Source organism: Capricornis sumatraensis, chromosome 10, assembly GCF_032405125.1.
Source record: "Capricornis sumatraensis isolate serow.1 chromosome 10, serow.2, whole genome shotgun sequence".
Lineage (NCBI taxonomy): Eukaryota > Metazoa > Chordata > Mammalia > Artiodactyla > Bovidae > Capricornis > Capricornis sumatraensis.
Genome location: NC_091078.1, coordinates 103,034,906 through 103,061,447, shown reverse-complemented (window position 1 = coordinate 103,061,447; position 26,542 = coordinate 103,034,906). Strand labels below are relative to the sequence as shown.

Sequence of the window (26,542 nt, the reverse complement as noted above, 5' to 3'; positions counted from 1 at the left end):
TCTGTCCTTCAGAGTCTCCAGGGAAGAACATTGGTCCATTACTTACTAGGTGGCAAACGCCCTTTGGCATGTCATTTAACCTCTTGGGCCTCATTTTTCTCCTCAGTGACATGGGATAAACAGCTCCCACCTCTGGGATCCTTGCAAGGACTAAATGAGCTAATCCATGAAAAGAGGTGCACGCGTGCTATTGCTGCAGTCGTTATCATTCGTATCAGTTTCTTACTGCCGCTGTGACGCATCACCACAGTGGTTTAAAACCACACAAATTCATTCTCTTAAAGCTCTGGAGGTGAGGAGTCTGAAATGAACGTTACACGGCTGAAATCTAGGCGTCAGCAGCGCTGCATTGCAGGCTCTAGAGGAGGACTCAGTTCCTTGTCTCTTCTAGCTTCTAGAGGCTGCCTGCATTCCTCGGCATGAGTCTGATCCTCCCTCTTCAAAGCTGATAGTGTAGTGACTTCAGATCTCTCTCATTGATTCTGACCTTTCTGCCTCCCTCTTACATAAAACACGCTTGTGATTGTTGCAGTTGTGCAGTCATTCAGTCATGTCCAGCTCTTTGTGACCCCATGGACTGCAGCATGCCAGGCTGCCCTGTCCTTCACCATCTCCCAGAGTTTGCTCAAACTCATGTCCACTGAGTCAGTGATGCCATCCAACCATCTCATCCTCTGTCGCCCCTTCTCCTCCTGCCCTCAGTCTTGTCCAGCATCAGGGTCTTCATAAATCAGCTCTTCGCATCAGGTGGCCAAAGTACTGGAGCTTCAACCTCAGCATCAGTCCTTCCAGTGAATATTCAGGGTTGATTTCCTTTAGGATTAACTGATTTGATCTCCTGTGTTCCATTGAACTTACTTAGATAACCTCATCTCAAAATCTTTAATTCAATCACATGTGCAAATTCCCTTTTGCCACGTGAGGTAACATAATGACAGTTTCTGGGGATTAGAAGATGGGCACCTGGGGGCTGTCATCAGTCTGAATAGCACAGTCATTAATATTTTTATAGACTAGCTCCTTTACTTCATCTAATTTTCACTGAGCCCCATGTAGCAAGTACTATTTTATTCCCATTTGGAAACTGAAGCACAGAGAAAGTAAGTAACTTTCTTAAGGTCACACAACTGATAAGTGGTAAAGGAGTGGTATCAACTGAGGACGTTGATATCTGGAGTTCCTGTTCTTACCAGCTGAAATACGTGTGTGTTAGCCACTCAGCAGCGTCTAACTCTGTGACCCATGGACTGCAGCTTGTCAAGTTCCTCTCTGTTCCTGGGATTCTCCAGACAAGAATATTGGAGTGGGTTGTCATTTCCTTCTCCAGCTGAAATATGTAAAGTGACACAAAGTAAGCAGTCTATCAACATTAGCTATCATGATTGTTCTTATTTCTACTAGAATTAATATGCTAATCTTCAGCTCATATGACTCTTGTAAGATTTTAAATAAATTAACCTGTGATTTGCACCAAGCAGTGCCTGGCGAACGGCAGGCAGGTCTTCAAACGGTGTTTAGATATTTTCAGGCCTACTAAAGTTTCTTTCTTTTCACTAGGAAGATAATCATGTCAGTTCACTCCGCCCTTCCCAAGATGGCGCCTTTGCCACACCCAATCCGCCCCACTCAAGATGGCGTGCATTGCCCTGCAGGGCTTATGTAGACCTTCTCAAGATGGCACCAAACACTAGCCCTATTACCTTCTGCCTTTTTCAAGATGGCCTTAGCAATTAGCTTCACTTCTGGGTACCCTCTGACCGTCTCAAAATGGTGAAGGACACATTACTCGCGACATTCTGACCTTCTCAAGATGGCGCCTGAGCCATAAATAGCGACGCTCTGCTAAGTCGACTTCCGGTTCCAGCGGAAGGCGGTATAAGAGGCCGGCCTGGCACCTTGAGGCGTACGCCTCAGGCCACTCCGGGGCGAATATGGACAGGCGAAAGAAGCCTTTGGAAGTCACGGCGTCCTCGGTGAGTACGGGGATAGATGATGCTACGGGCTCCGCGTCTCCTCGCCTCCGCAGGATAAGAATCTCGACCTAGCTTGTTTCTTCACTCGGGGGCCCAGACTTGATCTCTCCTCAGAGAGGACCCCGGACCTGGCTTTTCTCTGGAAAAGGAGGAGCGCGCTTCCTTCCTTACGGGGAGCGGGCCCACTTTCTCACTAGTTGAACGCTGAGTTTAGCCTCCCCTCTGCCGGGGCGCCGGGCCCGGGCTCTCCCCTCAGACGCCGTCCTGAGCCTGGTGTCTTTTCCGGGTTAGGACTGTCCCCGCCTCCCCTCCGCGACGACTGGCCAGGCCTTCTTGGCAGCCTCGTCTCCGTGACTATCAGAGGGGGACCCCGGCCTCTGCGAGCTGTGCAGACACGTTCCCCTTGATCTCAGGGACCAGCACGGTGCCCCCCCGCCCCCCCTCCCCCCCAGAACATTAGTGTGACTTCTTCCCCGGGGTCCGAGAGGCCCAGCGTCCCCCGGCAGGAGGACGGCTAAACAGTTGTTAATACACCCGTAGGATGCGCTGCCCGGGAGCTGTAAGGCCTAATAGGATGTAAGCACTTTTGTTAATTTAGTTACTTCTTGAGTCCCTTGGACTGCAAGGAGATTCAGCCAGTCCATTCTAAAGGAAATCAGTCCTGAATATTAATTGGAGGGACTGATGCTGAAGCTGAAACTCCAATCCTTTGGCCACCTGATGCGAAGAACCGACTCATTGGAAAAGACCCTGATGCTGGGCAAGATTGAGGGCAGGAGGAAAAGGGGACGACAGAGGATGAGATGGTTGGATGGCATCACCAGCTCAATGGACATGAGTTTGAGAAAGCTAGGGGAGTTGGTGATGGACAGGGAGGCCTGGTGTGGTGCAGTCCACGGGGTTGCAAAGAATGGGACGCCACTGAGTGAGCTGAACTGAGGAAGAAAACCAGTTCTCGGTACTTGTTTGTGCCAGCACTTTATATGCAGTTTCCCTGCGCTCTACTAACTGCATTAGGAGGCAGGTGCTAGTCATATCCCCACTATAGATAAGGCCACTGAGGCTCAGAAAATGAAGTGTCTTTCTTCAGCTCACATACAGAGTTCTTAGTGATAGAACTGGGCCCACTGAGTCTGGTTAACTCCACGGCAGTTGTCTTTTCCAGTATATCACAGCGAATTGCCTAACCTTTGGCTTAATCTTGGATTTACTGCAGAATGTTGAGGTGCAAGGGATGTGAAGGAAATATCCCAATATTTGAGCCCCTTGCCGCCATCTCATACTGAAAATCGGTACTAGTTAATAATGTTTGAGGGCTTCCCGGGTGGCGCTAGTGGTAAGGAACTTGCTTGCCAATGCAGGAGACAGAAGAGATGGGGTGTTCGGCCCCTGGATCGGGAAGATCCCCTGGAGGAGGGCATGGGAACCCACTCCAGTACTCTTGGCTAGAGAATCCCATGGACAGAGGAGCCTGGAGAGCTACAGTCCATGGGGTTGCAAAGAGTTTCGCATGACTGAGGTGACTTAGCACACGCACATAATGTTATAGGATTAGGAACCAAAAAGCTATAAAATTCGTTATTTTTTCCTGATGGGTTAAAATTAGTAATAATAATGTGAATGCCATCTGAGACCTGACACTTCTCTGAGCATCTTCCTTTTAAAATTCAAAAGTATAGTAGGAAAATGTGCGACTTTGATGTGGTTAAGAAGGCTTAGAAGAAAAAGCTTAAGTTTTAAATTTGTTTTTTAAAATTTAGAATATTAGGTTCTGGGATAAACCAGCTCTTGACGTTATTAAAATCTGTGCCAAACCTATTTTTAAGTACTTCCAAAATAGAAATCACAGAATGCAGTCATTTTGATTTCCCTTAAAAGTCTGTGATGCGGGGCTCTTTAAGTATTCAGTTTACAAATGCCCGCGTATACAAGCAGCTATACTTCCATCGTTAAAAAGGAAACTGCCATTATACCCTTTTGTGCAGGGTAGATAGTGATGATAGATCCAAGTCCCCTGTTCCTTTTGCCCTGGCTTTTCTTGTTCTTAACCACAAGCTAAACTTGTGGTTTCTAAAACATAGAGAAACAAAATTCACTCAGTCTGTTTTATTTCTAGCTGTTGAAATCTTGCCTGTCCTTTAAGGCTCATTTCAAAGCCATCTCTGATCACTCTGGACAAAAGGAAATACTCCTTTATCTGAATTTTTATGCCACTTAATTTCACTCTTAAAGTCACATATTACATCTGACTGGTGTTGTAAGTTACAGTTCTTACTAGATTGTAGGTTCTTTGAGGCAGGAGTATGTCTAATTCACATTTGTATTCTGCTCTTCATTGTTAAGTGCCAGGCACATACTAGGCCTCAGATTGTTGCCGATCAAAGACATTTTCCTGTAAAAATAACAAATGGTTGTGATGTTTAAGTGAAATTAAAAAAAATTTTTTTTCCTTTTACTACATGAAAAAGCTGAGTACAACGGCAGTTAGAGAGACAGTGGTTAATGATGTTGGCTGGATCTGAGTCTAGAAGATGCAGATCCCATTTGCTTTCTTATCATCCTCTCTTTGCCCAGAGGAAAGCCTTGAAGTGTTGAAAATTAAATATGTTTTCCACAGAGCTGGAATGAAAGATGACTTGGATTTATTTTGTACTAGACTCTGCATTTAAACATTTAATTTTATATCCACTTTTGTCCATTTATAAGAGCTTGTGATCTTGTTTTCAGAATTGTAAAAACTTAGAAATCCAATCACTCATTAAAGTCAATTGTTTTTTGTTTTTTGTTTGCTTATTGGCTTTATTCTAGTTGGTAGACCTTAAGGCTGAACTCTTCCGAAAACAAGAAGAATTCAAACAAGAAAAACTTCTAAAAGATGCTGGAGTTTTGGGAAAACCAAAACCAACCAACAAGGTAAACATAAAATCTAATTATCTCCATTGACCCCAAACATAGGGGAATTAAACCATACTTAGGTTTTTTGAAAGTGTCCAGGGTATCTGCTACCTATAAATCCTTGTCTTGTATTTGAACATCTGCATAAAATATTTCAAATATTGAAATAGAAATTAGTAAGATTCAAAAGCACATTATAATGCTCTAATTCTTCAATATGTGAGTGTTTTTCCAATTTTATAAGTAATGGTATCTATTATTTGTATTACTAAATCTGTTACGTATTTTTCATTAAAGTCTTAAATTAGGTTGTAATCATTCAGGAGATTTAAAAAAGTAACTGCAATTGTATAAAGACATTTTTAAATGTAATTTAGGGTCTTTTTTTTTTTTTCCCCCAGCTCCAGCTTTGCTACGTATAGTTTATTTGCAGGACGTAAGTTGGCTGTCAGAGGTCCAGTTATTTCCATTGATTCACAAGATCTAATTATCTTTTTTTCCCCTTTCTGATGTACAAGTAGAGATTTTTTGTAGTCAGTTGGTGATTCTATGTTTTTTAAATTCTTCTCCAGAAACCAAGTATCTGGAGCAAACAGAATGCAGGAGTTTCTAATCGAGCTGAAAAGGATGCTGAACAAAAGATTGAAGAACAGAAGACTTTGGACAAAGCGAGGTAAAACTGCTCTCTAATAAACGGAGCTACCTTTGTGGCTCCCTGAGCAAAGAGGTGAAAGTTCACCCTTAATTGATTTATAGTTTTAATTTTTATCATCCTCCTAATCAGATACTCTGTTACCTGAAAATAATATAATTTGCAGACATGTTTATAATCTTATAAGAAGATAAGACATAGCCTCAGTTTAAAAGATGAAACAGTCCCCCTGTGAGCCCCTGTTAGGCACTGAGATTACCCGCAAGTGTTTAAGAAGTGTCCATGTGGTGTGGTTCAGGGCTACTAGGTGCTATGTTATCGGGAATTAGAAATTGAATTTTCCTCCCAACTTTTTAATATGAAAAGCTTCAAACCAGCAGAATATTTGAAACAAGACAACGTTCTAATACTTTTCACCTAAATTCACCACTTAACGTCTTTTAAAATTTGCTTTCTTTCTTCCCCTCTCTCTCTCGTGTGTGTAGAGAAACTTTGTTGAACATCGCTGTACTTTACCTCTAAATATTTCAGCGTATATCTTCTATATGATACTATTTTATCAGTGGCATGTTTCTGGGATATGGCAGCAGTACTGTGGTTATGCAGGAATAAGGACATTTTCCTGCGTAACCACAATACTGCTATCATATCCCGGAAGTTTGCCACTGATAAAGTAGTATCATATGGTCCATATTCATATTTCACCAGTTATCCTAGTACAGATATGTCCTTTATTGTTTTTTAAAATGTTTAATTAAAGAGTATGCATTGCATGTAGTTGTCATATCTCTTTAGTCTCTTTTAATAGAAAACAGTTCCTTTGCCTGTTTAAAAAAATGTTTACATTTTATTTAATTATGGCTGCCCTGAGTTTCGGTGAGTAGGGGCTACTCTCTAGTTGTAGTGTGAGGGATTCTCACTGTGGTGACTTCTCTTGTTGTAGGGCACAGGAAGCTTCAGCAGTTACACATGGGCTCAGTAATCATGGCCCACGGGCTTGATTGCCCTGTGGCTCGTGGGATCCTAGTTCACAGGTCAGGGACAGAACCTGTGCTCCCTACATTGGCAGGCGGATTCTCACCACTGGGCCACCAGGGAAGTCCCTCCCTTGCCTTTTTGTTGTCTGTTACACCATTGACATCATTTGAAAAGTCCATGCCAGTTGTGTCTGTGGTGTCCCACCGTCTGATTAGAGTCAGACTAATCGCCAACGGTTCTTACACTAGCTAGGTGATGATATGTCCTGTTGAGTCCCATCAGGAGGTTCATGATGTCAGCTTAAGTCATTATTGGTGATGATAAGTTTGATCACTCAGTTAAGGTAGATCTGTTGTAGTTTTCCACCGATAAGACGCTCTTCCTCATTTGAAATTAATAATAATCTAAGGAGGGAAACAGGCTGTGTGAATATTCTGTTTACCAGTGTGTTTTCATGTGATGATTATGTCATCACTGAGTCAGTTGTTACACTGATGGTTTCAAAATCAGAATTTTTCTACATCTGTCATCCCATGTGTATTATTTTTTCATTCTGTTTACTAGCTGGCATTCTTCTGTAAAGAAGAGCTCTTCCCCGTTTGCACTAGCACCCTGGATCCAGAATCCCAAGTTTTAATCTCTGGCATGACTGCCATCTGTGTGTTTAGATCCATTGCATAATAAAAAGTTGGTAGTTGAAAATAATGGTTGCCCAGACTGCTTGGCTCTTCTGGGTCTAAGAATAAAGGGCAGAATATTAGCCCATTTGGGGATTATTTTCTTAGTGTTTGACCTATCCCCAACAGGCTGGAGACTTTACTTAAAGACATGTTCACTGTTGAGACATTTTTCTCACTACTGTACATTATGCTTAGAATTTTAATTTTGTTGAAAGATGCTGTAACTTTTTTATGCTTATATGTGTATTTTATTAAGGTGTAATTGAAACATAACATTGTATTAGTTTCAGATGTATAACAGAGTAACTCAGTATTTGTATCTGTTATCCAGTGCTCACCACAGTTAGTTCAGTCCAGTCGCTCAGTTGCTCAGTCGTGTCTGACTCTTTGCGACCCCATGAATCACAGCACGCCAGGCCTCCCTGTGCATCACCAACTCCTGGAGTTTACCCAAGCTCATGTCCATCAAGTCGCTGATGCCGTCCAGCCATCTCATCCTCTGTCGTCCCCTTCTCCTCCTGTCCCCAATCCCTCCCGGCATCAGTGTCTTTTCCAGGGAGTCAACTCTTCTCATGAGGTGGCCAGAGTATTGGAGTTTCAGCTTCAGCATCAGTCCTTCCAATGAACAGCCAGGACTGATCTCCTTTAGGATGGACTGGTTGGATCTCCTTGCAGTCCAAGGGACTCTCAAGAGTCTTCTCCAACACCACAGTTCAAAAGCATCAATTCTTTTGCGCTCAGCTTTCTTTATAGTCCAACTCTCACATCCATACATGACCACAGGAAAAACCATAGTCTTGACTAGACAGGCCTTTGTTGGCAAAGTAATGTCTCTGCTTTTTAATATGCTGTCTAGGTTGGTCATAACTTTCCTTCCAAGGAGTAAGCATCTTTTAATTTTATGGCTGCAGTCACCATCTGCAGTGATTTTGGAGCCCCTCAAAATAAAATCTAACACTGTTTCCAATGTTTCCCCATCTATTTGCCATGAAGTGATGGGACCAGATGCCATGATCTTCGTTTTCTGAATGTTGAGCTTTAAGCCAACTTTTTCACTCTCCTCTTTCGCTTTCATCAAGAAGCTTTTTAGTTCCTCTTCACTTTCTGCCACAAGGGTGGTGTCATCTGCATATCTGAGGTTATTGATATTTCTCCTGGCAATCTTGATTCCAGCTTGTGCTTCTTCCAGCGCAGCATTTTTCATGATATATAGATCTAATAATTAACTAACATCTATCACCACACAGTTTGATCCCTGTGTCAGGAAGATCCCCTGGAGAAGGGAATGGCAACCCACTCCAGTATTCTTGCCTGCAGAATCCCACAAACCTAGGAGCCTGGCAGGCTCCAGCCCATGGGATCGCAGCGAGTCGGACATGACTGAACAACTAACACTTAAATAGGAACGTTTGAGATCTACTCTTTTAACAGACTTCAGGTATGCAATATAGCATTAGCTGTGTTCATTGTGCTGGGCATTGCATCCTCATTGCTCACATATTTTATAACTGGAAGTTTGTACATTTTGACCCAGTTCATCCGTTTCCTTCCCATCCTCCTGCTGCCTCTGGCAGCTGCTCACTAACTTATTTACTTTTTTTGGCCATACTGTGTGGCACGCAGGATCTTAAGTTCTCTGGACAGCTCCTTATACAAGAGTGAACTCATGCCCCTGCAGTGGACACTCAGAGTCTTAACCACTGGATCACCAGGGAAGCTCCCATATGGTAGTTCTGTTTATTTTGTGAGGAATCTCATACTCTTTTTCCTTAGTGGCTGCCCCAGTTTACATTCCCCCTACACTGCATGAAGGTTTCCTTTTCTCCACGTCCTCACCTGCCGACCCTTGTTATTTCTTATCTTTTTGTAGCAGCTGTCCTGTTAGGTGTGAGGTGACATCTCACTGTGGTTTCGGTCTCCATTCCCCTCATGCTGAGCACCTTTTCGTGTACCTGTTGCCCATCTGTATGTCTCCGACAAGATGTTTATTCAGGTCCTTTTTTAAAGTTGCACTGCTTGGTTTTCTTGGTGTTGAGTTGTAAGTTCTTTATTTTGGATATTAAGCCTATGGCAGACATAAGATTTGCAAATATTTCCTCCCGTTCAGTAACAGGTTGCCTTTTCGTTTTGGTGATGGTTTCCTTTGCTCTGCAGCAGCTTTTTAGTTTGATACAGTCCCTTTTGTTTATTTTGGCTTTTGTGGCCTTTCCTTTTGTTGTCAGATCTGGAAAATTCATTGCCACACTGATGTCAGGAATGTGTTGCCTGTGTTTTCTTCTAGGAGTTTTATGGTTCCGTTGTGAATTTTTGATTCAGATGTGTAATACTGTTTCTTAGGTTCATCGTTTCGCATGTGGCCGTCCAGTTTTCCCAACACCGTTTATTCACGAGACAGCTCTTTCCCGATTGCATATTCTTGACTCTTCTGTTGTAAATTAATTGACCATATGTGTGTGGGTTTATCTCTGGGCTCTGTTTCCATTCTGTTGATCTGTGTGTCTGTTTTTATGCGAGTCCCATACTATTTTGATTAATATGGCTTTGTATTGGATTGACCAAAATGTTCATTTGAGTTTCTTCATAACATCTTATGCTCTATTAGCTAACATCATACTCACCATTAGAAATGAAATTTTCTGCTGTGATAAAGTACAATCCTTTACAAGCAAATGCTCAGATGACTTCTTTGGTGCTCTTTATCATCATAAGTATTTCTAGAATAAAAGAATTGTCAGTTCTTAGCCACTAAAGAATAAATGCCACTAGAATTAACATGAGCAGAGAGGCTGCTGAATTGAAATGCCAGGGTTGATGTTTGTTTTTTATTAGCTGTCTGTCATGAATAATTTATCTATATTCTGTATAAAATAGGCATTATCATATTTTTAACAGACTTCTAAGAGGTTGGTCTCTACCTCCCTTAGAGAGACCTAATTAGCCAAGGGAAGACCAGGGACCCTTGGATAAAACCAGTGATAGAGAGTTACTGTGAAATTTGGTGATCCATAACAGAAAATGTTTTTGTTTAGATACCTCTCCTTTTTTGGTATTTAATTTGTTGTATTTGGCATTTAAATTAAATTGGAATCTTCATTCATTCATGTATTCGTTCCTCAAATACTGACTGAACATCTGTTATGCACCAGGCATTGTTTTTGGTCCTTTGGTACAGTCGTGAATGAAAGAAACATGGGCCAGGCTTTATGTGTAGTTGGCAGAGCAGACCTGGCTGGGTCTGAGAGTCCCCTCAGGGTGGGGACTCAGCTCTAGTCATCAGGCTAGGTTGCAGCAGTCAGGCTGGGGAGAGCGGTTTTACCAGGAGTGGCAGTGATAAGACCATTTTTATACTTGTCTTTTTTTTTTTTCTCCTAGGGAGAAATTGGAAGAAAAAGCCAAATTATATGAAAAAATGACTAAAGGAGACTTTATCGGTAAATATAATTATTTATGCATCTTTATTATCTGTAATTCACGCAACTCTGTGATATTTTCTTATATTTGTTACAATAATTATGAGAATAGGGAGAGACTTGAATAGATTTGACTTTCTGTGTCAGCATCTTCCTAACCCAGGAATCAAACTGGGGTCTTCTACATTGCCGGTGGATTCTTCACCAGCTGAGCTCCTGGGGAAGGCCTGAGTGTCAGCACAGAGATAAGAAAATCAGCAGTAGTTTTTAATTTGCCCCGTGGGTGCTGGGCCTGTTAGGCACGATAGAGGGACAGTCAGTACAGTATTAGCCAGACTCTGCCTCTCTCCTCAACAGAGGCATCGTCAGTGGAGGAAAATGGTACAGAAGAAGAAAAGTTTAGGGAAAAAGCTCTAAATAGGCCATGATTACAGACAGTTACGGCTGTATTTAAGAAAAAACAGCCTGAGGGGAATTATGGTTATATCAGAGTACTGGAGTTATTCCTTTTCCCCTGTTTTTTTTCCCTCTGTGTTTAATTTTATTCTTTGAAGTGCTTATAGTTGCTTTTGTAATTTATTTTTTAAAAAGTGAAACATTTTTTACTGTGCTGCACAGCATGCAAGATCTTAGTTCCCTGACCAGGGATGGAACCCGTACCCTCTGCAGTGGAAGCTCAGAACCTTAACCACTCTGCTGCCTGGGAAGCCGGGTATAGTTGCTTCTAAGATAGTAATTAAAAGATCCTCCCTCCTCATACCTGCCCCACAAAAAGGAAACCCAGCCTAGAGTTCAACGACAATGAAAGAGATTTTACAAGGCAGTGCGTCTCTTACTGCCTTCAAAAGGCATACGTGGAAGTCTTTAGGGAGAAGGTGGCTCTGATGGGGGTCTTAAAGGTTTTGGAGAACTGGAGAAGGGCTTCTGCAGGGAGGAATGGGGAAAGCAGAGGGAGGAGAGGGCCAGAGCTGGCTGGGCTGACTTGTGGGGCTAGGGCTGAGGGCCAGGTGCGGGGCGCAGCAGGAGAGGAAGGGCTGGACCCTGACCACGGCTGCCCAGACACCAGAGCCGCATTCCTGTGTGTTGGGAGCCCAGCAGGGCCAGGCTGGGTGCTCACAAAGCCGAGGGCCCTGGGGGAGGCCCTGCCTTCCCACTGAAGCAGCAGCAGGTGTCAGCCAGCCAGGAGGCCTCACTGTTCTGTGGTTTTATTTTAACTCAGCTCTGGGAAAATGTATTTCTTTCCCAGTTGAATTACATGTTCTTGGGGCTAAAAATATAGTCTTTTTTCATTTGATTCAAATTTTACTTATATTGTTAATACAGAATCAAGACAAAAGAGTGTGTGGGCATGGAGATTTGTTCTGTCCATACCGGCAGGCCCACCTCCTGATGGGCTTATTGGACCAGCATATTTGGGCAAGTTTTGGAGCCTCAGTTATTTCCCACTGTACAGTGAGGGTAACATCAACCCCTGGTAGTAGGAAACCTACCATCTGTTCCTCAGAGCTTAAATCCAGCAGAGTGAAACTTGATGGGTACATGGTTCATGAATGCATCTGCTATCCTGTGTTAAATTAGAATCATGGGTTACTATTTAACTTTGAGTATAGGTTTCAGCTCAAGTAGGTAAGGCCTGCAGATAGATGGCACGTTAGACATTTCTGTATGCCCTGCAGATCCTGGCCCCATGCCTCACCCAAAGGTGGTGTTCATGGATTGACAAGAATTCAGATGGCTCCTTTTGCCTGCGTTAGGGCCCTTTGAACACTTGGCATCCTGCAGCAGTATACCCAGGGTTATGGGGTCCGACCCGCGTGGTTAGAGACGGGGAGTCACTGAGCCACAAAGGCTCCCTGAGCAGCGCTGCTCTGCCTCTGTGTGACCTGACTGGCTAGAAGAGTCTCTTCAGGTCAGACACTGTTATCTTCTAGTCTTGTTATTGATGAGGCAGCAGAAAACTGCAGGCTTTTAAAGATGTTTTGTATGTGGTATGTGTGTCCAGTGGCCTGTCTACAGCTTCTCTGTCAGGCCCCCAGGAGGCTCTGTGCCTTTTGAGCTTTTAGCGGGCAGGTGGAGACCTCAACTGGTGAACTGTCGGGGTATAGCCGCCCAGTGGTGACTGTGACTGCTTCATGTCAGTTCCATGCATCTGAAAATTGATTTTTGTGTTCTAGATGAAGAAGTGGAGGATATGTACCTTGTGGATTTCACACAGAAGATGATAGACAAACACAAAGAAATGGAAGCGATTGGTGCCAATAGAGATTACAGAAAGACCGAAGAAAGAGACGATGATGAAGAAGCTCTTTCTGAAAAAGATATTCCTCCGCCCCAGGATCCCAGTGAAGAATGGTTGGTGATATTATGCCATTTGGTTATGTTAATGTTGTCAGACTTGGGCTTACTTTTTGAGAGCCATGTTATTTTGCTGTTATCGAGGCGTTTCTCTCTAGTCTTTCTTTAGAGACTCCCCTCTGAGTAGGGTTGCATTTGTAGATGTAGACATAGTGGCTGCTACTTGAAATAATTACAGATAGACTGTGTCCCTGCCATGTGCCAGGCGCTGTGCCAGGCGGGGAGGCATTGTTTCCCCTGTTTCATTGATGTGAGAGAGTTGTGTAGGCAGAGAATGTTCCTCTCTACCCACCCTGCTGCCTTACCCAGGTCCTTATTCAGGCATCATCATGTTGATAGCATGAGCTCTGTTTCCAGTGAAAATGGGCTGGCAGAACTGATCCGGTGAGCCTTACCCCGGCTGTGGCATTTTCTGCCAGTATGGTTTAGGGTATCACGGACCTGTGTCTGGACAGCATGGGCTCTGCCTTTGACTGGTGGTACAGTTGTGACAGGTTCCTACCCTCTCTTGGCTTCAGTTTCCTCATCTGCAGAACAGGGATGGTGATACCTAGTAGGTGAATGATGGAGAAACCAAACTAGTCTTTTCTTTACAAAGAAACTGCAGAGGAAATGCCATGGTGATTTTTCTGTACCTAAGACCTGAGCCCTTGTTCAGAAGGGCTGTGATTGCATGCAGGCGCACTGATGCTCTGTTCCTAGGAGCAACCCTGCCTGACCCTTCCTGCCGGTGTGGAGCCCACCCCTCCCCGCTGAAGGCTCAGATGTCCACATCATGGCCGTGTTTGTTAGAAACTGCTTAGGGTTGTCAGCAGGACCTGTTGATCTTTTGTCAGCCATTCCCCCCACGGGAAGGAGTCTTTTATGAGTGAAAACAGTAGTCCCCACTGCTCGGGAACGCAGGGAACTTGCATCTTTATGCTGCAGAAGGGTCTTCTTACCAACCTTCTAAAACACTTACATCTGAGGTGGGCTTAGTGGCCGTGTGCTTGCTATAGCAGTCACAGAGGAGCGGGTATGATGCCATCTCTTTCGTCATACTTTTCTTGAGCATTTCTAGTCTAAATGGTCTCGCCCTCGTCTGGACTCTGATAGCACTTAAACATACTTACTCCTTTGGGTCTTGTTGTTTAGTCGCTAAGTTGTGTCTGACTCTTTGCAACCCCATGAACTGTAGCCCACCAGACTCCTCTATCCATGGAATTTTCCAGGCAAGAATACTGGAGTGGGTTGTCATTTTCTCCTCCAGGGATCTTCCCAGCCCAAAACTAGAACCCACATCTCCTGCATCTCCTGCACCGGCAGCTGGATTCCTTACCGCTGAGTGACCTGAGAAGCCCGTATGGACACGTAGCTGGCCTCGTTACCAGAAAAGGGTTGAGGCAAATTCTTGGTACTTTCTAGATCCTTCCTGCTCTTGTTAGGAGCGTTTCAAGGGCCGGTGCCCTAACTTCCCCCAGCGTCCTGTGAAGCTGGCATGACTGAGCCCTCCTGTGCTCCCCTCTGGCCTCAGGTGATTGTTCCCCTGAGAGCTTGCGCGTTGATTTTTGTTGCTGGCTGCTGTCCTGCCACTTCTGTTTCAACGAGATCTGTATGTTTTGGAGGCCTTCTCCAGAGACAGAATAGCTTTGATTGCTTTTCATAGCAGAAATCTCGTCTCCTTTGAAAGGTTTAATGTCCGCCCCCCCCTTATGAATGCCTGTATGATTACAACCAATTTGTTATCCATTTGAAGACCTTGAAGGGCAACTGAGGTGTCACGTGCCCCATAGGGTGAAGGAAGACACACTGCAAGCAGTTCTGACACTTTTTTTTGTTTCTAAATTAGGTTCCAGAATTGTAACTGCTTGTAAAATCTTTTTGCAGTTAAGTTCCAGGTGGTGGAAAATCTTTCCACAAAAATACTGTAAATAATTACTCAGACCATCTGGTTAGGTGGTTTTGGTTCTCCATTCGTTGAAGGAAAAGAAGAAAAGGGAGAAACTGCTTTTTGCTGTTGGAGGTTTTATTTCTGTGGTCATCAGCTTTAGGACTGTAGTTGTGGATTCCCATGCTCACCTTTTAAATCACAGGCTGACAGTTGGACTTGGCATGTCCAGCTGGAAAGAAAAGACCCATAAAACCATAAGCCACGTGCATGGGAATCTGACCTTGGGTTGGTTCAGCAGCAGTGCTGGCCCTTCTCTGCTTTCAGCCTCCTGCCAGAGGATCTGGGGGAGTCCCTACCTGTAATTTCAAACCATTAAGAATCTTTTGCATCATAATGCAAACGAAATACTATCCATGAAAACCTGCCCTTATTTCCTGTGTGGGCATCGGAGTACTTCACTGGCCTTGCTGGCTGCCTGGTTTCCCTGCCTGGTACACGAAACAAGGTCCTTACTTTGGGCCAAGATGAGGAAAGAAGAACAAGGGTAAAAGATAACAGACTGGCCCACTGTTGAGGCACTTTTGCAGTACAAACTGTTGCCTTGGCTTCCTCCTAGTTAAAAAGAGTCTTTCAGAATACTTCTGTTCAGGCCTCCCTGTCCATCGGGTGGCAGAGTACTGGAGTTTCAGCTTCAGCATCAGTCCTTCCAGTGGATATCCAGGACTGATCTTTAGAATGGACTGGTTGGATCTCCTTGCAGTCTAAGAGACTCTCAAAGAGTCTTCTCCAACACCATAATTCAAAAGCATCAATTCTTCAGTGCCCAGCTTTCTTTATAGTCCAACTCTCACATCCCTTCATGACTACTGGGAAAACCATAGCCTTGACTAGACGGACCTTTGTCGGCAAAGTAATGTCTCTGCTTTTTAATATGCTGTCTGCTGGTTGTAGCTTTTCTTCCAAGGAGCAAGTTTCTTTTAATTTCATGGCTGCAGTCACCATTTGCAGTCATTTTGGAGCCCAGGAAAATAAAGTCTGTCACTGTTTCCCCATCTATTGCTACCCCATCTATTTCCCATGAAGTGATGGGACCGGGTGCCATGATCTTAATTTTCTGAATGTTGAGTTTTAAGCCAACTTTTTCACTCTCCTCTTCACTTTCATCAAGAGGCTCTTTAGTTCTTCGCTTTCTTCTATATTTCTATTAAGAAATTTTTAATCCACTGGGAAGAATTGTATCAATTAGAAGAAACAAAGGAAACAAAAAGCATCAAATTTGGGAAGACTGAGAGCAGGTGAACAAATAAAGTCTGGTACAGAGCATAGTTATTATGATGCTGAGAGAATATTTGAAAATATATTCAGTTCAGTCGCTCAGTCGTGTCCGACTCTGTGACCCCACAAACCGCAGCACTTCAGGCCTCCCTGTCCATCACATGAGTTTGGGTAAACTCCCGGAGTTTGGACTCATGTCCATTGAGTTGGTGATGCCATCCAACCATCTCATCTTCTGTCGTCCCCTTCTCCTCCCGCCTTCAATCTTTCCCAGCATCAGGGTCTTTTCCAGTGAGTCAGCTCTTCGCATCAGGTGACCAAAGGATTGGGAGTTTCAGTTTCAACATCAGTCCTTCCAGTGAACCCAGGACTGATCTCTTTTAGGATGGACTGGTTGGATCTCCTTGCAAATGTGTAAACCAGGTTAAAGTAATTTCTGAAATATTGCAGCAGGGGTCTGTGTGGAGTTTTATCTTTGAGATTGGAGATACACACGATCAATCATTTTCTACCGTTTCTAAAACTAAGACTTAATCAGGGGTGCATTGAACCTATTGTGTGTCAGCTTCTGAGTGTGAAGAGCGTGTTTGCACCAATGGTGGTGGCCTCTCAGGTTGAGGGTATTTCTTGGTGATGTGTGTCAGTTGCTCAGTCACGTCCGACTCTGTGATCCCATGGACTGTAGCCACCAGGCTCCTCTGTCCATGGGATTCTCCAGGCGAGAATACTGGAGTGGGTTGTCATGCCCTTCTCCAGGGGTTCTTCCCGACCCATGGATTGAACGTGGGTCTCCCGCACTGCAGGCGGATTGTTTACAGTTTGAGTTGCCCAGGAGGCCCTTGGTGATGGGTTTGTGATGGAGCTGATATTAACTTTCCATTGTGCACCAGGGTCCTTATTTGAGGGGACCGTATGTGATGTGCAGCTTTTCACATGTTTCCACTTTTATTTCAGGGTGGATTACGTGGATTCTTTAGGGCGATCCCGGCGCTGCATGAGAAAGGATTTGCCGGATCTGCTGGAAATGGATAAAAATCTTCAGGGGAGGCTGTAAGTGTGTGACACACAATGCTTTGCCCAGGTCTGACATGCAGACACAGGGATTGTTTTGTGAGCGAGGCTGTTTTTAGTTAGTTTTCTTCTGGGCTCTGTTGTAAGAATATTTCTTTAATGTGTAGGAATGTTTGCAGAAGCACTTCTTTGTGGTTAGCGTGCATATACACACACAGTCCACATTCAGAGAACAACCTAAATGGTTGATCATCCACACCAACAGGAGTGAGTCAGAGCCTGTTTACTTGGGAGGATGTCTGTCTACAGAGTAACGGAGAGTGAGCCCAGAGTAGATGAACAAACCACTGCATAGAGAGTGCGTTTAAGAAAATAGATTTGGTTTTCCCACAGCAGGTAGAGTCATGGACCCAGACAAGGTGGGGGCAGGGAGGGAAGCAGCTTAACTCTTTCTTTATACCTTTTTGCATTTTGAAGTAAGAACTTATGGTTAGATTTTTTTTCTGTGGTATCTAAAGAGGTAATTTGCTAAAACATCACAGAGAATAAAATTCTTCTTACCAAGGGCAGCTATTGTGTGAAAAGTGTTGGGAGAAGCTCCACCTTGTCCATGTCCAGGTAGGCCTGGGCTTGGCACAGGGAAGGAAGTGGGGAAGCTCTGAGCCACCGCCTGGGACACTAGGCCCTACACGGGAGGCCCCCGCTGAAGGCCCATAGTTCCTCTCCCTGCCTGGCATGCCCCTTCCATTCAGCCCAAGACCAGGCTGGGAAAGAAAGTGATGTGAGTGCTGAAACAAGATTTTATTATGCTAATATAACGAGCTGCCTGCTTGGATTAAAGAAAGGAGGAAATTGTTTGCAGTTTCCCAATGGTATTATGAGTCAGAAACCTCCGTGAGGAACTGTCCTCTTCACAGCTAGAGTTGCTCATCCATGACCCCAAATGCCTGAACTGAATGAAGCATTGCTGCGCTACAGCTCTTACCTAAGATGATTTTTGCTCTATTCTCCTAGTTTCGTTAGTCCTGCAAATGAGAAAACCTTATTGTCTGAAGATATGAGAAAAGAACTCCAGCGCCAGCAATGGGAGGAAGAAGAGAGGGAGGCCCTGAGAAGGCCAATGGGGCCCGTACATTATGAAGACATCCGTGAAAATGGTACAGTCATCTGGCAGATTAAGTCATTTTTTTATCTTGAACATTTAAATGGCAGGTAGGAAAGGAAGTATTCACAAAGAAGCAGCTCTTCTGTATAAATAAATAATTCTACTTTTGGAGTTGAAAATAACTGTTCACTTTTTAGCCTAACAAAGGGTCTGTTAATCCAAGTGTGTGCCCCAAGAATAGTGGAGACAACCTGTGACTAAAAAATTAATGAATACTTGCTGCGTTTATCACTTGGCAAACAGAGTGAAAGAAACTTCTAACGTTTTTTACCTGCTTCTTAAAAAAAGTGTGGAAGACATCCCTGTGTTCCTTTCTGCTTTGGTAGAAATTTCTCCTGAATCTAATTCACTGAGCAGGGAAATCTAATTTTTGGGGTAATTTTTACTTATTTCAGAGGCCCAGCTAGAAATTTGGCATAAATCTAATTCGCTGAGAAGGGAAATCTAATCTTTGGGGTAACTTCTACCTATTTCAGAGGCCCGGCAGCTTGGTGTTGGCTATTTTGCTTTTGCCCGAGATAAAGAGTTGAGAAACAAGCAGATGAAAACCTTAGAAATGCTGCGTGAACAGGTACAGATTAAACTCAGTTGACTTGAAGGATTTGAACAGTTGGGTTTCTCATTAAATCATACTGTAAAAAAAAAAAAATCTCGTAAAATTAATTAGAAATGTACATAGCTATTCAGAATTCAGTTACAGGTTTCATAAAGATAATTGCTGTATTATTTTGGTGTTTCAGACTTTTAAGATTATAGTTGTTCAAAAGTAATGTGTGTGACTTTGATTTTTAAAATTTAGTTTCCAATATGGTACTTTTGAAGTGGCCTGGGTAAGAAAATGGAAAGTTATCAGAGGGGGATTAAGGAATTGGCAGAATTGGTTGGTTTCCTAAAATGTTAACTCTTCCGGGATGCTCCGTGAAATGAACTTCAGAAAATATCAAAGGGCTTGTATAAGAGGACTTACATAAGGATATTCATTTTGAACATTTCAACGGATGGCTTCTAAGAGGTGGCAGAAAAGTCAGTTTATTTTTAGAGTAAAATTATTTCATCCTTTTCAACAGAAATATGGTGAATGGGGCTAATCATTTTCTAATTTTCTGCCTTGTTCAGACAACAGATCAGAGAACAAAACGAGAAAATATAAGGGAAAAGAGAAAAGCCATATTAGAAGCAAGACTTGCCAAGCTCCGACAGAAGAAGATGAAAGGGTCAAAAGAAGGTGGAGCAGAGGGAGCGGACAGAGGTACATCATGGCTGTGTCTGAATCTCAAAAGGGAATATTCTAGTTCCGTTGACAACTCAGGAGTAGGAATGGCAGTGTGGAAATCAACCATCTAGTTTTATTTTCTGAGCAAGAAGTGCACCTGAGAGGTACATCCAGGAACAGGAACAGTTTTTACTCCCAAGAAAATATCAGTTGTAGACAAGGATGTTAGCAGTGTGTTTTGTTGCTTCATACAGTAGCCCTGTTTAGTAAGTGAGGCTTGGAGGTAAAATGCTTAAAAGGTATTTTAGGATGAAATGTAGTTGTGCATGTACATATTTTAGGCCTGTTTTCTTTGGCTGTGGCGGCAGTTTTTATTGGTTATTACAAGTGTGTTTTGAAGAAGACATGCATACAGAAAGGTAGTAAATAATTTACAAATGTGGGTAGAGACAGCATACCAAGGTAGAGATGTGGGTAGAGACAGCTTACCACATCTGTCTGTCAACATGCTTGGAAACACTTCAGTAGTGTGGTCAGACAGGCTCACTGTCTGAGTTAATGCCCGTCTGGGTTGAACTACCCAACAGACTGCATAGACTGGCTCAAACCAGGTGGACGCCTGCTTCTCGAGTTTAACATTGCAGGGTGTCCAGGGCAGGGGGTAGCTCTGCCCCAGACAGTCACCTGCTCTCCCGCTTCCTCCAGTCTTACTGCTTCTGCTGTTCCCTAGAGGGTTGCTGTCACCTGCGTGGTCACTAGCTCCCCAGGACCTGTTCATGATTCAGCCCAGGGGAAGAAGGGGCCGGAACCAGCTACCTTACTAGGAATGTGCTTTGGGATTCACACACAGCCTTCTCACTTACATCCCAATGGGGCGGATGGAAGCTTCTCTAGCTCTAACATAAGCCCATGCCATTTTAAAATTCTGAACTCACTTCAGTCTAGCTTTGAGAGGAGATGGAGACACTTAAAAATCGGAAGATGGTCCATTTAGTTTTGTATAAATGCTGCCTTCCTGTGACATGTTAGACTCTGTGTATTGCTTCTCTGTTTTTGCTCTACTCTTGAACATGTCATTTCCACAAGACGTGAAGTGCCACCAGTGTTTTTTTAAAACACCGTTTTCTTTTAAACTATGGCCAGAATTGAATAGCCTACAGACTGTCACCAGGCTCCACCTCTCGTCACCCTTGCTTTGCCTGAGACTCTTTCTTTGAGTAATTGAAGGGTTTCTGGTCCTTCGATTGTTGATCAGGGGAGGTGGGGTGGCACAGTGTCAAACAGAGACTTTGAAATCCATCCAATCTGGGTTAGAATCCTGGCTCTTCACTATTTACCTTTGTAGCATTTCTGATGGTAATTCTCCTTATCTGTAAAATGGGGATAAAATGGAGTACCAGTCCTGAGTTTGGGTTGTTAAAGAGCTAAGTGAACTACTGTGTACAAAGTACTCAGCCCACAACCTGGCATGTAATAGGTGCTCAGTGAATACCAGGTATTGCTTGTACTCTCAGGGTAAGTATGTTCTATTTAACTTTTTAAAGTAGTCGTAAGCTTTATTGTAATGAAGTCTTATTTCCTTTACAAAAATAGATGGAGATGTTATTGGGCCTTTGCCCCCAGAACCAGAGGTCACGCCAGCTCCTCGTACAGCTGCCCAGAGTAGCAAAGTAGAAGTCATCGTTCAGGAGAGGAAAGATACCAGACCCGGGGTGCCACACGTCCGCGAGTGGGACAGAGGAAAAGGTGAGGGGTCGGTTCTCCTGAGCAGACTGTGATTCTGGTTTAGGAGGGGAAGGATTATCAGGCCCAGGGTGCCACACGTCTGCGAGTGGGACAGAGGAAAGGTGAGGGGTCGGTTCTCCTGAGCAGACTGTGATTCTGGTGAGTCTTAGTGGTCCTGGGAAGCTTAAAGGATTCTCTAGGTCCCTGAGCTTGTTTCTTGTCAATAACCAGAAGCGCTAGAAAGTGTGATATAAAAGACTAGGGTCTGCAAGGCATCATACCTAAAGGATGAGGTATTTTAAAGACGCACTTAAGGGCAGGTTTTGGAAATTCCTGCTGCCCTCTTGTGGCTTTACACCTTCGGCTTACTGTTTGTCCAGAACTGCTTTTTTAAAGTCTTAGGAAAGTTTGGTACTTTAATGTAGTCTGTGTTTTTAACAGTCTCTTTTATGCTCTCTTGAAAACAGTCTGCGTCCAAGTTTATTAACTTGAATTCACATGTGGTTCCACTAGGTTATGCAAATTTTTCTTTAAGTTTTTTCCTGTAAAGACACCGTGGTACCTGCAGTGACCTCTCTCTGGGAAAAGACTCTGGTTTCTGCCATTTTGAAAACAGTCATTTCAGTGGTACATTCGCTTAAACTGTTGAAGCCTGTGAGATCACGACTCAAGTGAAAGACGTGGATGGCACGTGGCTTGGGTCTGTGCCGCTGTTAGAGACAGATAGCTCTGGACAGTGCCCTTTGTATCTTCTAAAACTCAGTAGAGGACAAAACTTGTGTTTTGCTATGAAGTACCTATAACATGTCAAGCAAATGATTTAAACACTTCGTTATTTCTGTTTTCGTGCTTTTTTGGCATTGTCCCCAGAACCCGCCAGCCTTTTTTCTCCACAGAACCTTCCCTGAGCTTTTCTCTGTGGGACTCTTCCCTCCTTTTTCTCAGCCTGGTTCCTTCCATGAGCTTCTGTAGCCATTGCTCGCGCCTTGTAGTTTAGTTCTCCGGAGAATGTAAGGTGGCTTTTAAGAAAGACAGACGATGATTAAAAACTAAAAACATTCAAATGATTCAATAATCAGTTCTAAGAACACTTTATTTTTTACTAGACTTTTCCTTTGGATACTGGTCGAAGAGACAGTCAGATCTCCGGGCTGAGAGAGACCCTGAGTTTGCGCCACCATCGTATTACTTTGTGGACCAAAAGAGAACTGAGTCTCTGAGCAGCCAGGCGTGGAGCCGACCTGCCCCTGCACAGAGGGACCCGGGGCAGCACTCTGGCCAGAGCCATGACCCCTGCGCGTCACAGACGTCATCCGCTCCTGCCCCCAGCAGCCCACCACAAGCCCCGACGGTCACTTTTGAAACTCTGGATGATATGATATCATATTATAAACAAGTAACATGAAGTTAAAAACACTGTAACTTGGGTCTGTACTGTTAATGGTGCCTTCCTCTCCCACAGTGGAGAAAATAACTTTAGGGACTGAATTGTAGCTCTCTCTTCCTCTCCTTTCCCTGAAGACCCAGACTTCAGGCTGGATTTGTCAGCAGGGAAGAAAGTGAATGGTACTGTGGGAACTCTGGCCACTTAGCCGTTCATTTCATTCTGATCGGTATGGAGACACCAGTTCATCTGGATTTATACGTGAGCTGAGATAGAGTAGACATATTCTGTAATATTTGATACTAAGGAATCTGTGATCCTAAGGAATCTGTAATCCTGTCTCTCATGCCCACTCTGATGACTTACTCAGATTAAAGGCTCCATTTCTCTCCTTTTGCCAGTGCTGGCTGGCAGATGTCTTTGTTCCAAGCATTCAGCTTCCAAGTCAGTTGATGGAGCATCTGTTAGGAAGAATTTCAGCCTTTCAAACGTTAGCACAGAAGGGGACATTGGGGTACGAAATGATCTGGTCTCCAGGAGGACCCTGACACTGGTGGAGAATTTAGGGTATCATTTGAAATGATCAGGAAAACCAGGGAGAACTTTGTAGTCCAGAAAAGAAGATGCTGATGTCACTTGGAGAGTAGGCATTCAGTAAGCGTTTATTGAGTGACGGGCACATGTGGAGGCTGCTGGGCCTCGTCACCGAGCGATATGCTTCTTAGCCATCAGTCAGTTTTTCAGCTCCGCCCGCTCTTCCGGTGCTGCGGATCTAGGCCCTCATCTCACTTGGGAGCCAACTCATCCCAGCCTGAGTGGGATGGACTTGGGCTGGAGTGAGGGGCTGCTAGAGCCCTTTGTCTTTGCTAACAACAGGTGGGTTACCAGTGCTCCAGAAGGACCTCCTGTGCCTGGGTACCATCTGTGTCCTCTCCCAATGTCCTCGTCACAGCTGCAGACAAGCAGTAGAAGTTGGCCACCAGGCCCACCGGGCTGTTAGAGCTTCCTCCCTCCCCAGTGAGTCCTGTAAGAAGGCACTGGAGCAGATCTTTCAAGGGCCCGCAGGAGCCCGTGGTGTCCGCTCCACAGCGCGGCAGTATTGATGTGAGGGCCCCGTTCTCGTTACAGATTGCAAGCTGGAGCACAGGGTCAGTGACTCGTCATATGGTATCCAAGTGGCAGATGGTTTAGGTGCGTGTTCCGGACTCACACTTTCTCCAGCACCCTCTGCTCTCTGTGTTTAACCCCAGTATTGAGCAGTATTAAAATCCCAAATCCTTACAAACTTAACCTCTGAAGTCCAGATCAAGGGCAGAGTTGCAAGACCTACGAAAGGTCATTTTGTCAGCCTGATCAGGCAAATACATCTCCTAGCAAAAATAATTCATGAAGGCCAACTGACCCAGCTTCCTTTTTTGTGGAAATTGTCAAACTAAAATTTGTATGGAATTACGAGAGACCCGGAATATCTAAAACAATTTTGAAAAAGGAAAAAGGACAGAGTTGGGGGACTTACTTCTTTATTTCAAGACTTACTACAAAGATACCAGGATTGAAACAGTGTGGTTCTGATGTATTAATAAACAATGAAACAATTGTGAGTCCAGAAATAAACCCCATACATCTGTGGTCACTTGATTTTTGACAGTGGTGGGAAAGAATAGATCTCAACATGATTCTGAGACAGTCGACCCTCCACCTCCAAAAGAATGGACTTGGACACTTAACTCACGCCATGTACAAAACCATCTCAAAGTGGACCAAAGACTTCAACATTTCTGTAAAACCAGCTGAAACAGCTTGTAGGACAAATGGAGAGGAGACAGAAATTGGAGTACTAAAAGGAAAAACAGAATTGTTAGGGTCATAAGGGAAAACAAGAGAAGAGAAGAAGGTATCTAGGCAAATATGAGGGAGATGGGAAGAGCGTGTGTAGGGCAGAGGGCGGGGCAGGAGGTTGTGCACGTAGGGAGAGCAGAGGGACTGGAGAGGTGGGCTGTGGAGAAGGGGTGGGCTGGGCAGCAGTGAGCCTACGAGCACGGGGGCAGCGGGCTTCCCTGGTGGCTCTGCAGTGCAAGAGACGTGGGTTGGATCCCTGGGTCAGGAAGATCCCCTGGAGGAGGGCATGGTAACCCACTCCAGTACTCTTGCCTGGGGAATTCCATGGACAGAGGACCCTGGCGGGCTACAGTCCATGGGGTCACAAAGAGACACGACTGAGCAGGTAACACTTTCACTTTTATGGGAGGCAGTGGTCGTGGGAAGGGCACCCAAATAACCTCTTGTCCTTACCCAGGGCGCCCACGGTGGAAAGCAGACCAGTCCGTGCACATTGGCTCATGGTCACTCAGCTAATAACTGTAAGTTGGATTTTCTCTAGGATTTAAAAACCTATAAGCCTCGTTCGAATTCCCCTTTCACAGCATACAAATAAGTTGAGTGCCTAGTTGACATCCTGTTCATTTCAGACCCAGAGTCCTTGAGTGTTAACACAATTCAATCTTACCGTTTCTCTTGGGCCTGTTACGTAGGAGTGTGTCCAGCAGATGGCACTGGCGTTCTTAGACGGCAGACCCATGCTCTGAAACAGCACTGCCCAGTAGAAGTGAGGTGTAAGCCCTGTGTGTCAGTTTGATTTCTAGGAGCCACATTTAAAAAGCGAATTCTTTCTGTGGTATAAAGCCATCCCTCTGTGTCTGCGGGAGGATCCACCAGAGTGTAGATGCTCGAGTTCCACAGTCGGCCCTCTGTACGTGCGTTCATATCCACATATTCAGCCGGCTGTGGAACAGGTAATGCTGTAGTGTTAGTGAACGGCCCATGCACACGTAGGCCCTCCCAGGTCACACCCAGGTTCAAAGAGTCCGCTCCATTTAACCCAGAATATCCAAAATATTTCACCGCTCCATCAATATACAGAAAGTTCAGTGGGACGCTTTGCATCTCTTTTCTCACCAAGTCCTCAAAACCCACCGTGTGCCCACTGCTAGCATACCTTGATTCAGATGTTCAGTTTTCATCAGGAATACTCAATCTCTATTCGGATTTCACAAAATATACATTTGAAAAAGTAGATTCACATACCTGAGTTGATCCAAACATACTTAAAAACATTTAAGAGCTGGCCAGTAACGAAACTGATTATCAAGCTTTAAATTTCATAAACTCTAAAGGTAGTTCCTTGGTCGTACCATCCCACACTCAGGTGCTCAAAAGTGCTAGTGAATGCACAGCACAGCTCTGACCTGTTTTTACACGTTTTGTGGTTTAACTACATATAATTCTCCTGTTAGTAACTAAGTGATCTGCAAACAGATCTCTTCCAGCTCTGCATTAAGCACTCACGCTACTCCTGTGGCTGTGTTTGACTTGGGAGCCACCAGTGCTGAAACCTCCGGTTAGAAAGCATGACCACACCTCGTTCATGGCGTTGTGGAGCTAAGCAAAATGTCTTGGATTAGAAATTGCTTTGAATTATTTATTTTCATTGTAATCTTTTCTCCAGGCCTTTGTGTGTTTTAATACAGTTCGTTTGAATTGGCTAAATAAATCCTTTTGTTTGCTTGCAAAAGTCCCAAAGGAGAAACTTTAAATCCATATACATGAGATTCCTGCTATGTTTAGCTGTGCATTTGCCAAAGACTTGTGGGATAATTTATCTCCTCTTAAAGCCGTAGTGCAGCCTGGGAGCTGGCTCTCAGCTGCCCTTGTGACATACAGCTGAGGCAGTAGAATTCAGAATCTGGAATGAGCAAGGGTACTGGTCTCTACAGTTAATACGACACAGAGCAGCCACGCCATATGTGTTCAATTTCTTTTCAGCCAGTAAATTGAACTAAGTCAGTTATATGTCAGGCAGTTCCTGTAAGAAACTATATGGCTAAGGTAAGTAAGTGTTGGCCAGTGACTCGGTCAGCCTGCTGAAAACCTTGAGAGGGAACGGAACTCCCCTGGTC

At 44.2% G+C, this 26,542-nt stretch overlaps 1 protein-coding gene across 2 annotated transcripts; it reads left to right on the top strand.

Moving 5' to 3' along the window:
• Positions 1-1,883: 1,883 nt before the first annotated feature.
• Positions 1,884-24,083, top strand: CCDC174 (coiled-coil domain containing 174). 2 transcript variants are annotated; one of them, XM_068982440.1, is made up of 11 exons: positions 1,884-1,973; positions 4,782-4,886; positions 5,441-5,541; positions 10,551-10,609; positions 12,763-12,940; positions 17,043-17,138; positions 18,114-18,256; positions 18,741-18,835; positions 19,381-19,513; positions 21,071-21,223; positions 22,309-24,083. In XM_068982440.1, the coding sequence occupies exons 1-11, from the start codon at positions 1,932-1,934 to the stop codon at positions 22,605-22,607; spliced, it is 1,404 nt and encodes a 467-aa protein (XP_068838541.1). In that variant the 5' UTR covers positions 1,884-1,931; the 3' UTR covers positions 22,608-24,083. The 2 variants fall into 2 exon arrangements, with proteins under 2 accessions (XP_068838541.1, XP_068838542.1); XM_068982441.1 differs by lacking the exons at positions 18,741-18,835; positions 19,381-19,513.
• The last annotated feature ends 2,459 nt before the right edge of the window (positions 24,084-26,542 follow it).

Bases quoted from the DNA above. Each gene is read 5' to 3' on its own strand.
- CCDC174 (XM_068982440.1), top strand. From the start codon at position 1,932: ATGGACAGGCGAAAGAAGCCTTTGGAAGTCACGGCGTCCTCG. The intron at 17,139-18,113 runs GTAAGTGTGTGA...CTATTCTCCTAG, and splicing joins AAAAATCTTCAGGGGAGGCT to TTTCGTTAGTCCTGCAAATG. The intron at 21,224-22,308 runs GTGAGGGGTCGG...ATTTTTTACTAG, and splicing joins CGAGTGGGACAGAGGAAAAG to ACTTTTCCTTTGGATACTGG.